This window comes from Podarcis erhardii (assembly GCF_964252035.2).
Source record: "Podarcis erhardii genome assembly, chromosome: 10".
Lineage (NCBI taxonomy): Eukaryota > Metazoa > Chordata > Lepidosauria > Squamata > Lacertidae > Podarcis > Podarcis erhardii.
In genome coordinates, this window is record NC_138500.1 from 4,062,263 (window position 1) to 4,079,266 (window position 17,004).

At 45.2% G+C, this 17,004-nt stretch overlaps 1 protein-coding gene across 4 annotated transcripts; it reads left to right on the forward strand.

Annotated features, from left to right (window-relative positions):
* Nucleotides 1-399: 399 nt before the first annotated feature.
* On the forward strand, nucleotides 400-16,307 carry LOC309352012 (C-type lectin mannose-binding isoform-like). 4 transcript variants are annotated; one of them, XR_014160990.1, is made up of 6 exons: nucleotides 400-526; nucleotides 1,984-2,077; nucleotides 3,552-3,633; nucleotides 4,096-4,230; nucleotides 8,378-8,489; nucleotides 15,051-16,307. XR_014160990.1 is itself a non-coding variant. In XM_081880270.1 (5 exons), exons 2-5 carry the CDS (start codon nucleotides 3,574-3,576, stop codon nucleotides 15,131-15,133), a joined length of 390 nt encoding a protein of 129 aa, XP_081736396.1. In that variant the 5' UTR covers nucleotides 1,977-2,080; nucleotides 3,552-3,573; the 3' UTR covers nucleotides 15,134-16,307. The 4 variants fall into 4 exon arrangements, 3 of the variants coding, with proteins under 3 accessions (XP_081736396.1, XP_081736395.1, XP_081736394.1); XM_081880270.1 differs by lacking the exon at nucleotides 400-526 and having other exon boundaries at nucleotides 1,977-2,080; XM_081880269.1 differs by lacking the exon at nucleotides 400-526 and having other exon boundaries at nucleotides 1,977-2,077.
* Nucleotides 16,308-17,004: the final 697 nt, after the last annotated feature.

The following is a 17,004-nucleotide window of genomic DNA, read 5'->3' on the forward strand; positions in this document are numbered from 1 at the left end:
TAGGAAGAGTGTCAGAAAGAAGCAGCAATCACCACATTTGGCTAATGGGAAAAGGGTACATGGGACGAGACACCACTGTTCCCTTCTCCTTAGCTCTCATTCTTCCCTTACTTTAAATGTTTTGAAGCTCATAAAATTGTTTGAAAAGTAGGAGAGGAACAGCCTTCACCTCATCTTGTCCAATGCGTGGGCTGATGTTAGCAGGACTCTTCCTACGTTCCTGCATTGTCCTCCTCTAGGATGATTCTCTTGGCTAATCTCTCAGCTTCATAGCAGTTGGATATTGGGCCGTCAATGGTAGCTCTCAGATGAAATAGATCTCTGTGTACTTTTGTGCTCAGATGTAAAAGATCTTGCTGTGTGTTTGGCTTCGCTTGTGCTGCCAAGTGTCTACCACCACATTCTCTCACCCACTTTTTAGGCTATAAATGCCTCATAACCACCCATTTTCTAGCCTAAAGTCTTTCAACATTTGCTGGAATAAGGAAGAAGAATCAACTCAGAGAGAGACAAACTGATGAACCAGGTGAGTTATCTGTCTGCTTTTGATCTCTTTGACTCTCCATCAGGGCAAGTGGAGAGTGTGGAGACACTTGCCTCATGTGGGGCTCTGGTGGCAGCAAAGACTTCTTTGGATGGTGTCAGGAATGAGCCAGCTCCAAGTGAAGGTTTGCAGCCAACTGCAGAAAGCAGCCAGGAACAGAGAGGCTTAGATGTTAGCCAGGCAGCGGAGAGCCGGCAGCTGCAGACTTTGGCTCTTCCTGACCTTGATGGCTGAAAGCAGGCTAGAACACAGCCAAAGCTCACAGGAAGCACAAACAGGCACAGACTAAGAGATAGCCTCTCAGAACACAAATAGGTTGGAGCTGATCCACTGACTCCAAAGAGTTGGCAAATGGGAGGGCTGCTAGATAGGAAGCAAAAGACGAGGCACAATGGTTGTAAGTTCAATATCTTCTGTTGACACCGGAAGCAGTCTTCAGAAGGGTCATCTTGAGTAATGATGCCAGAGGCTTTGTTAGAGCCGTCCGGAGCTATCTCTTTGTATTTGCAACAAATCCTCCTTTTTAATTATCTACGCTTACTGTGCTATCAAGCTGGGAACTTGGACTCCTGACAGATGGTATTTTAAAAAGCAGCAGTGACTGAAGGTACATTCTTTCACCTTTGGTGGACGTGCCCAAGGATTAAGGCTTTCTGGGAAATGATCTATAATGAAATGAAAAAGGTATTTAAATATACCTTCTTGAAGAAACCAGAGGCCTTTCTCCTGGGTATGGTCGGCCAAGTGGTGCCAAAGAAGGACAGAACTTTCTTTATTTACGCTACAGCAGCAGCAAGAATACTCATCGCACAGTACTGGAAGACACAAGATCTACCCACCCTGGAAGAATGGCAGATGCAAGTAATGGACTATATGGAATTGGCTGAAATGACCGGCAGAATCCGAGACCAGGGAGAAGAGTTGGTGGAAGAAGATTGGAAGAAATTTAAAATCTATCTACAGAAACACTGTAAAATTATTGAATGTTAATGACGTTGGAATGAAATGAAGTGGTTCTAGTAATAAGGTAAAATAAGAATATGCAAGAAGGGATGGATATCAGATGAAAATTTGAAGTTAGAATATGTGAGGATAAATAATTAAGGGTAAAATAAGAGGTTATGAATTTGCTGAACAAATTTTTAAATGGAATACAAAAAAGGGAGGTGTGAGGAAGTCACGAAAATAAGTAAATGAATGTAAGATATTATAAAAGAGGGATTTTTAGTTTTCATTTTTTATTTTTATGTTGAATTTTGGTTTTTGTATTTTTGTATTTTTCTCTGTGTTGTTGTTTTGTAACTCTTTTCTGTTAAAAAATTAAAAAAATTATTAAAAAATAAATAAATTAAAAAGCAGCAGTGATGCACCACCTTTTTAAAGCCAAGATTGGAAAGCTGTTTTCTTTCAGCTTTTCTTCTTTCTATCGCCAAGGACAGATGCAGCCCATATCCTCCAGCTGGCCCAGCCTCTTCATCACCAGCCTTGTTCTGTTCTGTGAGCTCTCGGTGAGCTCCGAGGAGAACCCATCAGGTGGTAATGTATCTTTGCATCTCACGAGTGGTAGATGTGATCTGTATGCATCTCATTCTCCAGACTTCACTACTGCACATAGCTGTCAACTTTTCCCTTTTCTTGCGAGGAATCCTATTCGGAATAAGGGAATTTCCCTTTAAAAAAGGGAAACGTTGACAGCTATGCTACTGCAATGTGCTTCCTAACCCGCTTGCAGCCATCAGCTTAAATAGCACTTGTATGTTGTACTGGCCGTACCGGCTTCCAGTACTTGTGCTGGCCGAGATTAACATTTTGGTTTTGACCTTTGAGGCCCCTGAATGAGTCAGTCATATGCTACATCTATTGAACTTCTCATGCTTTTACCATCTTGCCTGCACACCGATTTCCCGATTAGAAGCTGTCTTGGTGTGTCCACCACCTTGACCTGTCTGGTGAGTGACTGTACGAGAAAAGGCCATTTCTGTGGCGGCTCTGCATTTTTGAAGCTCCCGGTACAGCTGCAGCAGACAGCCATGCCTTTCAGAAGGCCTCAGAGAGGCACTTGTTTCAAATAGCCTTCCCCGAGTCATTTTTGCCCCATTTTTTGGAATAGCTTTCTTTATTGTTCATTTGCTTGCCCTGGCCTGGAAAACGGCATATACTGTATTTTTCTGTGTATAAAACGCCCCTGGATATAAGATGCCCCCTATTTTGGGGGACTCAAAATTAAGAAAATGGGGGGAGATTGCCAAGAGTTGTTAAGCTTTTTTGGGGGCGGATTGCCGAAAGTCGCTCACTCAATGCACTGACACTTACAATCACACGCATTGCCAAAGCCACCAACAGACTGCCCAATCTCTGACGACAGACTCCAATCAAATGCCCAATTGCCACAAAGGCAGACAATCGCCAACAGCACTTGCCACAATCAACAATCACCCACTCTATCGCCGCAGATAATCTCCTCCTCGGGGCTGCAACCAATCACCCGTCACACCTCAGCACCACCCATGTATTGGTAAAGGTAAAGGGACCCCTGACCATTAGGTCCAGTTGTGGCCGACTCTGGGGTTGCGGTGCTCATCTTGCTTTACTGGCCGAGGGAGCTGGTGTACAACTTCCGGGTCATGGGGCCAGCATGACTAAGCCGCTTCTGGCGAACCAGAGCAGTGCACGGAAATGCCGTTTACCTTCCCGCCAGACGTGCTTTCGAACTGCTAGGTTGGCGGGAACCCATGCATAAGACGAGACCAAATTTCAAACGTACCGGTAATTTTTTAGTAAAAAACCCCCCTAGTCTTATACATGGAAAAATACGGTGATTTTTTTAAAAAAAAACAACAACAGGAACAACGAAAATAAAGTCAGTGATCTGGGTTGTGACTCTTCCCCACATTCTTTCAACAGGAGCGGGGGGCGGGGATTGCCCTGAGCAGATTTTATTATGCTCATTTCATGTGCAGCTATTGTCATGTTGAATGCTAATGCCCTCCCTTTCCTTTACCTCCAGGTTGTCTCCCGGACTGGCAGGGATGGGTGATGGCTGCTATAAAGTCTTTGACAACCCACCACTTTCATGGGACGAGGCAGAAGTGAGAAGGGCATCTGGGTGCTTTTGGGGGGGGGGGATGAACCTAGAATAAATTTGGTGCAATTAGCACGTTGAGGAGACCCTCCTTATTTCACTTGTCCTGAAATAACACACAAACCAAAACACAGCTATCTTTTGAAAGTTGCAAAGTGGCTCTCCCAGAAAATAATACGGGGCAAACATGCATATTTGGGGGGGAATGGGTATAATGCAGATATTGCTGACAATAACATCGAAAGGTGCAGTGTGAAGATGAAGAAACAAAGATATAAATGGGCAGGTTATCCCATCTATCTTCTGCAGCGGCCAAACAAAACCTGCATTTCCAGGCTGTTGGACATTGGACCTTGATTTCAATGTATTGAAATCAATATTCAAGCCAATATTCAACCCAAGCCTGACTTTCAGGACATTTCTAAGGCACACCTAGTTGCATTAAACTCATATTTTTGTTACCTTTCAGGAAGCCTGCCATAAATATGATCCCAATGACCACCTCGCATCTCTGCGTGATGCAGAAGACCTGCGCTTGTTAGCTCTCCACCTTTCAGCTTCACAAGTGCAACACGTTTGGATCGGACTATCTGATCAAGAAAAGGTGAGCATCCAAGCCTTTCTTCTCCTTCTCTCCTTGCCCTGTCAGAGCTAATAGTGAATGAATTCTGTGGGAAGGGTATTCCATGAAGCTTCCACAGCTGATGCCCTTGAGATGTTCTGGGCTACACCTGTTAAATTGTTGCAGGAGTCGATCTGGGGTTTTTCCAGCTGTGGTGATTAGGATCCTGGGAACAGACTGTGACCTTGAACAAAAATGTGTCTGGAAGAAACTTTGGTGCTTGCTTTTGGCAAGACGAGCGCCCTCTTGGAACAGTTGCATGAGAAGATGGAACTGATGACTGTTGCAGTTAAAAATTTTGGACAAACAGTGAATATTTATACAGGAATTATCCAGGAGCCAACTCAAGAACCTGATTTGATGGAACAAGTGCAAACGCAGAAGACAGGGGAGGAAGTTCAAGTAATACAAATGGAGAAGCCTGAGGCCCTACAGGAGCACAAGCCGTTGTTGTTGAAGGTTGAATCTGGAGCGGGCCAGGGGGGATCTGGAGTTGTGGGGGCCCTTAAGTTTGGAGGGTGCTTGAAGCATGTTTTTAAATACCCTCTGGACTACGCTGTTGACTGTGGGGAATGGAACTATGGGGAATGGGCCGATTTGTTGAGGAGAGACGGAGATATTTTCGAGTTGGAACATCCCCGAGATCTACTCTTCAATGAGAAAGGAAAGAAATTAAGAAAGAGATCAACAAAAGATAAGGTAAAGTGCAAGTACAAACAAGAAGAAGATCTGCAGAAGGGACATGGAAGAGACTTAAGAGCCTCGGACACAAGATTACCAGGTTGATGGACTACAAGAAAAGGACAATAAGGACTGACATAACCCGAGACCAGGAAAAAGAGATGCTGGATGAAGATTGGAAGAAAATTTCTAAAGTTTTAATTTGGAAATTAGTGTAAAATTAATGAATATTAGGAAAAACGTTGGAAGGAAACTATTTGGCTTTAGTAGAAATAATATAAGGAGTTATGTATAAATAAGTATTAAGTTTTAAGCTCTAAGATATTTTATGGTAAGATAAGGTTAAAATAAATTCAGGCAGATTGAATGACAGACTATAGTAGAGAAAGATGGAAGGATTTGTTGAGTTAACTAACAGGTTAGATTTTTAAGATAAATTATTTAATTAAAAATTGAGTGCTATTAGGTGAAAATGTAAAGTTATAATATATTAAAGATGAATTATCAAGATGAAAGCAAAAATGGAAAGGATTTGCTGAAATTACTAATTGAACTAGAATACAAAAAAGGGAGGTGTGAGGTGGTCAGGGAAACAAGTAAATGAAAGTTATGATATGGAAAGGATGACGTGTATTTTTTAAAAAATTGTTTCTAATTTTTTTAATTATTTTTTGTGTGTATTCTGTATTTTTTTGTCTATTTTCTCTTTTACATTTTTGTAACCTTCTTGAAACTTCAATATATATATATATATATATATTTGCTTTCGTAGATTTTCACGGGTACAGGAATGCAGGTTTTGGTGTCCTCGGGTGTCTTCCCGTGTAAAAGTTGGGGTGTCTAGGCGACGTTTCGACGAGGTCTCACTCGTCATCTTCAGGCTGGTGCTTTCGGCTTCTTGTTACTGGAACAGAGCAGGATCTCAGTGTTTGAGTTCCTATAAATACTGTAGAGGGGGTGTGGTGTATAGCCTCCAATGTTCTGGGCAGAGAGGAAGTTCCCAGGCTAGTGTGCCTTTTCTTCTTTTGTTCCTTAATTACTTGAGAGATATCTTGAGTGATTTCTTGAGTGATATCCTGAGTACCACTTAGGTGGGTCATTAGGTGTGGATTAGTTGTTAAAGTCTTTGTGTCTTGACCTCTTGAACTTTGTGAAGAGTTTTCCTGAGAAGATGGCTGTACTGTACTTAGTTGTGCTCTGGCTTGGCTTCGTGTATAGGGGCGAGCTGTGGTTTTGTGGCTTGTGTCAGCCAGATCTGTGTAGGGATTGCAGGGGGGTGCAGCATCCGGAGGTGCCACCATGGATTGGCTACTGGATGGTGTCTGTAATTCATCTGTGGAGAGGGTCTGGGTTTGGGTCTGGTGTGGTTGATTGGTGTTGGCGTTCTGTGTGCCTCTGGATCTGGTGTCAGTTTTTGTGGGGAGGGCTAATTTCCAGATGTCTGGCAAGCGGGATGTGTCGTCACGCTTGTTCATGTTGTGAGGGTGTTTCTCTATCTCGATGGCTTCCATGATTATTCTCTTGTGGTGATGTTCCGTGTTAAAGAGCAATTTGGAATCTGCAAAATTAATTTCGTGTCCTGTTTCTTTCATGTGTTGGAAAAGAGAGGAAGTTTTTTCTTCTTTTTTGACGGCATTCTTGTGTTCTGCGATACGTGCATTTATTCGTCTGTTTGTTTGTCCAATGTACGTGGCTGGGCAGACTTTGCAGGGTATTTCACATCCCGCTTGCCAGACATCTGGAAATTAGCCCTCCCCACAAAAACTGACACCAGATCCAGAGGCACACAGAACGCCAACACCAATCAACCACACCAGACCCAAACCCAGACCCTCTCCACAGATGAATTACAGACACCATCCAGTAGCCAATCCATGGTGGCACCTCCGGATGCTGCACCCCCCTGCAATCCCTACACAGATCTGGCTGACACAAGCCACAAAACCACAGCTCGCCCCTATACACGAAGCCAAGCCAGAGCACAACTAAGTACAGTACAGCCATCTTCTCAGGAAAACTCTTCACAAAGTTCAAGAGGTCAAGACACAAAGACTTTAACAACTAATCCACACCTAATGACCCACCTAAGTGGTACTCAGGATATCACTCAAGAAATCACTCAAGATATCTCTCAAGTAATTAAGGAACAAAAGAAGAAAAGGCACACTAGCCTGGGAACTTCCTCTCTGCCCAGAACATTGGAGGCTATACACCACACCCCCTCTACAGTATTTATAGGAACTCAAACACTGAGATCCTGCTCTGTTCCAGTAACAAGAAGCTGAAAGCACCAGCCTGAAGATGACGAGTGAGACCTCGTCGAAACGTCGCCTAGACACCCCAACTTTTACACGGGAAGACACCCGAGGACACCAAAACCTGCATTCCTGTACCCGTGAAAATCTACGAAAGCATATATATATATATATATATATATTTAAAAGAGATGTTCTGGGCTACACCTGCCCTAACCACCTTTTAAAACCAACATGTGAAATTACTGTGAAAGCTAAAACTAATGGGTGTGGGAATGTAACCCACTGGGAGAGGTCAAGTACAACATTCCTTGTTTTCCTAGAGTAGACATGCAAAGGAATGTTTGGTCCAGCCAGTCGAAACTTCCTGTTCCTCCTGGCCTGGAGCATCCTTCCTTCCATGTGACTAGTGGGTGGGAGTGACCTTTCCACACCTGGTAAAAGGCCAAAGCATGCTGCCAATCTCCCTCTCTTCCATCTTCCTTTCATCCTGCAAACTTCCTGGACTGAACTGCTGGCTGCCAGCCAAGCAGTCGCCCAGGTCATCTCCCTTATGGGGTAATCCCGTTAGTATAAATTTGTAACTTTAAGCCTTAAGCCTGCCTTCAGGGATCACACTATGCTCTGCCTGACCGTGAGCAAACTTTCTTTTTGTTGCTTATGAATAAGACTGTAGTGTCTTTAGTCTTTTATGAGGGATTCAAGGGGTCTTACCAGGAAAATATTAATTAAAACACATTTCAATCTGGACAAGCCAGGCGGAATTGCGTATTGTCTTAAGAATCTCACATGAGTTTGCAACTAGTTTTCTGCTGTGTAAAGGGGAATGGACTCTGCTAAGTAAAGGAACTTGCTAGCACAAGTCATGAAGGATATTAATAATAAATATATCCTCTTCTGCCACCCTGAACATTCCCACAATGGGAAGATCAGCTACTCTTTCTCATTTTAGTTTCACACAGTTTTTAAGAACTCAAATATTTCCTGGGGGAGAGAGCAGAATTGTGCTTGTCTTCCCCACCCCAACTCTCCTTGCTCCCTCCTCCACACCCCAAAGGGTCATTGTGGGCTCCTGGTTGATGTCCTGCTAGTCAAGGAAGATTTTCTATGGTTCATTTGGGTGGAATGATCACGTAGCAAGTTGTGTGTACTGGTGGGTCTGTTTGTGACCTGTTCTTTCTGCATCCCTACAGGATGGAAAATGGGAGTGGTCAGATGGATCTGAAGCCTCCTTCATGCCTTGGGGTGAGGGGGAACCTGACGGTTCTGGCGTCAAGTTTTGTGTCTTCTTGTCTCACCAAGATGGTAAGGAGTCAGCTTTCAGGACCTGGTCTTTGTGTTGGGGGAGTTAGGTGGCTATCAAATGCTTTGCTAGTGATACCTGCTAGCCAAATGTGTTTACACAGCAATCAATCAATCAATCAATCAATCACCCATCCATCTGGCTGGGTTTCCCCAGCCACTCTGGGCAGCTCCCAACAGAATATTAAAAATACAATAAAACATCAGACATTAAAAACTTCCCTAAACAGGGCTGCCTTCAGATGTCTTCTAAAAGTCAGATCATTGTTTATTTCATTAACATCTGATGGCAGGGTGTTCCACAGGGTGGGTGCCACCACCGAGAAGGCCCTCTGCCTGGTTCCATGTAACTTCACTTTTAGCAGTGAGGGAACCACCAGAAGGCCCTCGGAGATGGACCTCAGGCTGGATGATGGACGTGGAGACGCTCTTTCAGGTCTACAGGCTGTTTAAGGCTTTAAAGGTCAGCACTTTGAATTGTGCCTGGAAATGTACTGGGAGCCAATCTGGGTATTTCAGGACTGACCTTATATGGTCTTGGTGGCTGCTCCCAGTCTCCAGTCTGGCTGCTGCATTCTGGATTAGTTGTAGTTTCTGGGTCACCTTCAAAGGTAGCCCCACATAGAGCACATTGCGGTAGTCCACATGGGTGCCACTACCAAGAAGGCCCTCTGCCTGGTTCCCTGTAACCTCACTTCTCACAGGGAGGGAACCGCCAGAAGGCCCTTGGAGCTGTATGGGCAGAACGATGGGGGTGGAGAAGCTCCTTCAGATATGTGAGCATAACAACTGGGCATGCAGTCTTGAGATCTACATTTGACTCTGGTGCCTTAACACCTCTTGCAAGCGAATTTAATAGTTTGCACAGCGGTACGGTAAAGAATGGGGGACGCGGGTGGCGCTGTGGTCTGAACCACAGAACCTAGGGCTTGCCGATCAGAAGGTTGGCAGTTCGAATCCCCGCAATGGGGTGAGCTCCCATTGCTCAGTCCCAGTGAGTGTTAGTTTATGCACGCAGAGAGAAAGGACAAGAAAGGGTTAATCGAGGTGTGCTTCCGCCACACCTGCAGCTGGCTAGGTGTGAGTCAGCAAACATGAGAGTGAGTCAGACTGAGTCAGCACAATATAAAGTATAAATACCTGTTGTTTGCAGCAAGTTTGCCTCAGGCTCTTGCCTTTTGGCTAGAACCTAAACTGTTTTGGAACACTGTAAGGAGGACGCAGGTGGCGCTGTGGGTTAAACCACAGAGCCTGTTGGTTTCTGCTTTCTTCACTGTGCAGCGAAATGCTAGTCACAAGGCATTGTTTACATTCCACAGTCAGCGTACTGTTGGGTTTCCCACGGGAATGGGAGACTGGATGTGACGTACACTGGTTTCCTGTTTTTCACAGTTCTCTCGGTGTTTCAGAGGAGAGAGGAGTTGTTTCTCTGCTCTCGCAGAGGCAAGATGCTTGTTTGTATTCTCTCAGCATTGAAGTGTAAATAAAGTAAATTAAAACAAAACAAATTCCTTCCAGTAGCACCTTAAAGACCAACTAAGTCAGTTCTTGGTATGAGCTTTCGTGTGCATGCACACTTCTTCTTTCAGTGTGCATGCACACGAAAGCTCATACAGTGTGCATGCACACGAAAGCTCATACCAAGAACTGACTTAGTTGGTCTTTAAGGTGCTACTGGAAGGAATTTCTTTTGTTTTGACTATGGCAGACCAACACGGCTACCTATCTGTAACTGAAAGTAAATTAAAGTATGTGGCATGTACTCCTCATCATTCCGCTGTGTAAAAGGCTCTGCAAATACAACATTTTTGGTTATGGACTCCAGAAGTCGAATCGGAATGCAGAGGAACAGAGAGACGGATCGGACGTTATCTGCTCTGCGCGTCAAGTTGATTGATGAGAGGTATGTGCTCATGCTCCGGGCAGCCTGCCAGCTCCTAGATAATGGCTTTATGGCTGGACTTTGAACTTTTAAAGCTGTTTTGCCGCGCCACATGCAAAGGCTCTAAGGCAAAGGCTTGGAGGCTGGAAAACCGAAAGTACTTTTAAACTTGCTTTTGGAATGAAGCAGCTGCAGCTGTACACAGACGCAGCGTGTATAAAGCAGCTTGTTTAAAGCAGCAGAGATGATGCAGAAGGCTAATGCCAGAGTCATGATGGCTAGCTGCAGAAGGCTGGCTGATGCAAGTGGGGAGTCTGTTGCCACTCAGATTGCTGTTGCTGTTCAGCCAACTGCTCAGCTCAGAGTAGACTATGTTACTGCTGTGATTCAGAATGAAGCAGACCGCCGGGGTGCTAGCTGCATGGGTAAGGGGGAGTCTTCACAGACGTCATCCCAGAGTGCAGTGGAACCACCAGATGGCGCCAAAGCTTTGAAGGCAGTGAAATGCTACTCGTGTGGACGTCTAGGCCATATGAAGAGGGAATGCAGATATCCCAGGGCCAAGACAGAGCAGCGCAGCGAAAGCTCATCGCGTGGAAAAGGCCGAGGCAAAGGTAAAGGTCCGGTGTCCAGGACAACGCAGCACAAGGCAATGGTCTCACGCTTCACTCCAAAGGTTGCAAAGGTCCAGAAGACGTCTAGGTCTTTCTTCGTGGTGGATTCGGCTGCAACGCACCACATGTGCAACGATAAGCGACTGTTCGTGTCTTTTACACCGCAGGAAGGTGTGATTCACCAGGCGGATGACCACACAATCCCAAGTCAAGGCTACGGAACTGTTGTTCTTCACAGTTTGGACTTATCGATACAGAATGTTCTTTACGTACCAGATGCCAAACACAATCTACTCAGTGTTGCGCAGCTGAATGAACGGAACATTGACGTTTCCTTCAAGAACAAGAAGTGCACCATCACAAAGAAAAATGATTATGTATTGCATGCTGAATATGTTGATCGTTTGTTTGTTTTGTATTTTGATGATGTTGTGCAGGATGAAACTTGTTGCATTGCAGGTTCTAACAAAAGTTTGCATGCAGAATGTATTCATGATTTTCACAGGAAATTTGGTCATTTGCATTTTGAGGCAGTATCTAAAATGCCTGCCTTGGTTGAAGGTATGACTATTAAACCCTGCAGGTACCACATGAAGTGCAAGGCATGCGCAGCAAACAAGGTGAAAATGGCTGTGAAAGGTAAGGTGTCTAGTAGGCAAGCTACAGAACCATACCAGGTTGTTCATGCTGATTTGGTTGGACCACTAGCGCCCTCTTTGGGTGGAAACAGGTACTTCATGGTTCTCATTGATGCATTTTCCAGGTATATTTATGTGTACAATCTTAAGCAGAAATCAGAAGCTTTTCCAAGGTTCAAGGAATTATGTGCTTGGTTGGAAAATGTGCATGGTAAGAAGATAAAGACTCTTTTCACTGATCGTGGGGGGGAATTCTCTTCTCAGCAGTTTGAAGCTTTTCTGACTGAGAAAGGAATTCAACACGATTTGTCTAGTCCTCGCTCGCCATGGCAGAATGGACTTTGCGAGAGGGCAAATCAGACATTGCTTCAAGGGTTAAAAACCTTGCTACATGATGCCAATCTTCCAAAGAGTTATTGGGCTGAAGCTTTCTCGTGTTTTACTTACAGTTATAATCGCAGGTTATCTTCAGCGATTGGTTGTACCCCCTATGAGAAGATGTTTGGCAAGAAGCCATACATCAAACACATGAAAATTTTTGGTTCTGACATGTGGGTTCACACACCACAAAGCTCCAAGTTAGGCAAGCGTGGATTGCATGGTATCTTTCTAGGTTATCAGAAAGGTTCTTACAGAATAATGATGACTGACTCTAAGACAATTAAGCTCACAAGAAGTGTTGAGTACAATGCCAAGTGGGGGGAGAATGTGGGAATTTTCCAATGCTATCCTGATGACAGTGATGAGACTGAGGATAGGCAACAGCAAAAGCAGCCGCAACAACCCACACCCACTGATGAAGGTTCTGATTCTGAGTCTGAAACTGAATCGGGTGATTCAGAGGATTTCAAGAGTGCGAAAGCCTCTATGCGACCCTCTGAAAGCTCTGATCAAGAATTGGAAGAACCATTGTTCACAATAGGTCACTGTTCTCCCAAGAAGGAAGAGGAGAGTGTTGAAGACTTAAGGCTAATTCAAAGGTCACAAAGAGCCACAAAAGGCAGACCTCCAAAGAGATTTGCTGATGAGTTTGCTAAGATAGCAGTAACAGCTGTTAAAAGCTCCAAAAAGGTATTTGAACCTTCAAGTTTCCAAGAAATCCAGGATTTGGATTCAAAGGAAGCTGAGCCATGGTTAAATGCCATGAAGGCTGAGCTTGATTCCTTAGAGAGGAACAAAACATGGGAGCTTGTTCCAGTAGTTCTAGGAATGAAACTGCTTGGAAGCAAATGGGTCTTCAAAGTGAAGACAGATCAAAGTGGCAAGATAGTCAGGCACAAAGCCAGATTGGTAGCCAGAGGTTTTGCACAGGTACCAGGTGAAGACTATCACGAGACCTACTCACCCACAGTGAGGTATGAGAGCATTAGGCTTATGCTCAAGCTAGCTGCAGAGGAGAATCTACACGTTAGTCACCACGATGTAAATACAGCTTTTCTGTACGGATCTCTAGGTGAATCACTTTATATGCTTCCACCTGATGGCGTACAGGTAAAAGAGGGATATGTTTGTGCTCTGAAGAAGTCCCTTTATGGTCTCAAACAAAGTGCCCGGTGTTGGCACACAAAACTCACTGAAGTATTGTTTTCTCTAGGTTTTCAGCAAGGGAAAGCTGATCCATGTGTATTTGTCAAAGAGGAGGGGCAAAAGAAGCTGTATTGCTTGTTTTATGTTGATGATATTCTGTTCTTTTGGAAAGATGTCACAATGTACAATAACGCCCTAGCTCAACTGAGAGAGCACTTTGACATGAAAGATCTTGGTGAGGTAAACAACTACCTATCTCTGGAAATAGAGAGAGATCAAGACGGTAACATTCTAGTACACCAGTCACAGAAAATTGCTGATGTGTTAAGCAAACTAAACCTGATGGATGCTAACCCTGTAGACACACCGATGACAACAGGTTATCAGGTAGATGACACTGAAGAAGCATTTTCTGACACTACACTGTACAGAAGTGTGCTAGGCAAGCTAAACTTCATTGCCAGATGTTCAAGACCAGACATTGCTGTTAGCTGTAATTTGCTAAGCAGACAAGTCAACAATCCTACTGTTAAGGATTGAAAAGCTCTGAAACGCATAGCGCGGTATTTGAAAGGCACTATGCATTACAGACTGAGATTTAACAATCAGAAGTCTGGTGGTCTTGAGATATTTGCAGATGCAAGTTTTGGAAGTGACACTACAGACAGGAAAAGCACGTCTGGAGTTTGCTATTTGTACAATCAGAGTCTATTTGGTTGGTCATGCAAGAAGCAAACAACAGTTAGCTTAAGTACTTGTGAAGCTGAACTGAATGCACTGTCTTATTCACTTAAGGATTGTGAATGGTTGTTACAATTGTGCAAAGACATGAAAATTCCTGTCAAATGTCCAATCCAGGTTTACCAGGACAACAAAGCATGTTTGGCTTTGCTGAATTCTGAAGGTTGTAAGCAAAGCACGAAGCACTTGCAATTGAAGTTGCAACATGCTAGGGAACGTATTCAGAAGGGACTCATAACGGTGTCCTACATGCCAGGTAATGAAATTCCTGCTGATGTATTGTCCAAGATTGTATCAAGGGATCAACACTGTACCTATGTGCAGAAGTTGGGTTTGTACTGATATTGTAAGAACACGCTGCCCAGTGATGTTCACAGAAAGGGGGAGGATGTTGGTTTCTGCTTTCTGCACTGTGCAGCGAAATGCTAGTCACAAGGCATTGTTTACATTCCACAGTCAGCGTACTGTTGGGTTTCCCACGGGAATGGGAGACTGGATGTGACGTACACTGGTTTCCTGTTTTTCACAGTTCTCTCGGTGTTTCAGAGGAGAGAGGAGTTGCTTCTCTGCTCTCGCAGAGGCAAGATGCTTGTTTGTATTCTCTCAGCATTGAAGTGTAAATAAAGTAAATTAAAGTATGTGGCACGTACTCCTCATCATTCCGCTGTGTAAAAGGCTCTGCAAATACAACAGAGCCTAGGACTTGCCGATCAGAAGGTCAGCGGTTCGAATACCCACGACGGGGTGAGCTCCCGTTGCTCGGTCCCTGCTCCTGCCAACCTAGAAGTACGAAAGCAAGTAGAAAAATAGGTACCACTCTGGCGGGAAGGTAAACGGCGTTTCCGTGTGCTGCTCTGGTTCACTAGAAGCAGCTTAGTCATGCTGGCCACATGCTGGCCACATGACCCAGAAGCTGTACGCCGGCTCCCTCGGCCAATAAAGTGAGATGAGCGTCGCAACCCCAGAGTCGGTCACGACTGGACCTAATGGTCAGGGGTCCCTTTACCTTTACCTAAGGAGGACGTACTGCTCAAAATACCTTGCTGTGATCCGAGTGTTTTGCCAAAAAGAACTGAACTGCCACCTGTTTGTTTTCCTTGGGCTGGATGTGCTCAGGACAAGTGTTGACTCTGACTAAGCTTGTCTCTCTTTCTTTTTCCAGGTTTTCAGAAATTTAGAACTGACCGTTGCCCATACGTTGCGTCCTACGTTTGTGAGCATAAGCCAAAGTGTTGGGGTCCGTGACCTTATCCCTGCCCCTGGATGACTCCATCAAACCCATGAGGCTTCCATCCCACTTAGTTGCTGAGGTCCCCCAGCCCTGCCTTTCCAGCTGTACCTTTCTAGTGCCCCACTGGATCATGGTCCACTTACTGCTCTCACAATGGCCAACTAGATGTTCCCATGGGAATCCTGGAAGTAGGACTGAGTGCAAGAGCACCTTCCCCTGTGAGCCAAGGATGAACGATCTCTGTAGATGGAACAAAGCTGTGTCATCCCAGACCATTGCCCTGCTGGTGGCATTTGTGCCATTTGGGGTTCCTTATAAGTCAGCAGGAGACGTGGGTGGCGCTGTGGGTTAAACCACACAGCCTAGCACTTGCCGATCAGAAGGTTGGCGGTTCGAATCCCCACGACGGGGTGAGCTCCCGTTGCTCGGTCCCTGCTCCTGCCAACCTAGCAGTTCGAAAGCATGTCAAAGTGCAAGTAGATAAATAGGTACCACTCCAGCGGGAAGGTAAACGGCATTTTTGTGCACTGCTCTGGTTCACCAGAAGCGGCTTAGTCATGCTGGCCACATGACCCGGAAGCTGTACGCCGGCTCGCTCGGCCAAGAAAGTGAGATGAGCACCACAACCCCAGAGTCGGCCACGACTGGACCTAACGGTCAGGGCTCCCTTTACCTTTACCTTTTATAAGTCAGCAGAGCCACCCAGCAAATCTTCAAGAATCTTCGTCCTCAGTTCAGCTCATCTGTTGGGGATCTCCCATGTGGGAATAAACAGCTCACCTATTTTTGTTCTGCTTAAAGAATTTGTTGAACTTGCAATATTACAAATTATACTACTGGTCCAATAAAGAAACATATAAAGTATATTAAAAAATCATTCTGTCTCACTGCTCTTCAGCCCTCTGGCCAGAGCAACGGCCTTCATGGCACACACCACAGGCTTGCACACCCTCTCCTCTAGAGAAGGGGTTGGCAAAGTTTTTGTGGCTTGCGCCGGTTTACGGTCGCAAATGCACAAATGCTATTTCTGGTGCTCCTTCTGGCACAGAGGAGGCGTGCACAGCTTCTCATTGGCTGCAGTAGCTTCCTGCAGCCAATGGGAAGCCGGCCAGCATCATGGAAGACGGTCGGCACTCTGCTCCATGCTGGTCTAGCGCGGCACACAGGAGCCGACCGGGTGGGAGGCGGGAGTCCATGGGCCAGTTAAACGACCCCCATGGGCCGCTTGTGGGGAGGGGTATTACTCAGAAGGGTGGTGGGAATGGGTGAAATCAGTATTTGATCCCCTATCAACCAGCCAGATGTCAGGCTACCTGGTATCTTCACTGTATGTAACAAGCTGAGATTAGAAGCACCTGTTGTAAGGGAGAGGTCTTACCTGTAACCCCAGCTCCTTACAGTACCTGTACAAAAGACACCTGTCAACAGAAGCAATCAATCCAGCAGATTCCAAAGTAGCCACCATGACCAAGACCAAAGAGCTGTCCAACGATGTCAGGGACAAGCCTGTAGACCTGCACAAGGCTGGAATGGGAGGCAATAAAGGAGTGGCTCAAGAAGAAGCACATTAAGGTCCTGGAGTGGCCTAGCCAGTCTCCAGACCTTAATCCCATCAAAAATCTGTGGAGGGAGCTGAAGGTTTGAGTAGCTACACATCAGCCTCGAAATCTTACTGACTTGGAGAGGATCTGCAAAGAGGAGTGGGACAAAACACCTCCTGAGATGTGTGCAAGCCTGGTGGCCACCTACAAGAAACTTCTGACCTCTGTAATTTGCCAACAAGGGTTTTGCCACCAAGTACTAAGTCATCTTTTGCAAAGGGATCAAATACTGATTTCACTCATTATAATGCACATCAACCTCTGACTTTTGTCTTCTGGGTTTC

What these genes read in the sequence shown, in the direction of transcription:
- LOC309352012 (XM_081880268.1), top strand. Translation starts at nt 3,520, where the DNA reads ATGCTAATGCCCTCCCTTTCCTTTACCTCCAGGTTGTCTCCCGGACTG. An exon ending in TTTCATGGGACGAGGCAGAA is followed by an intron (nt 3,634 to 4,095) that starts GTGAGAAGGGCA and finishes GTTACCTTTCAG; the next exon opens with GAAGCCTGCCATAAATATGA. An exon ending in GACTATCTGATCAAGAAAAG is followed by an intron (nt 4,231 to 8,377) that starts GTGAGCATCCAA and finishes GCATCCCTACAG; the next exon opens with GATGGAAAATGGGAGTGGTC.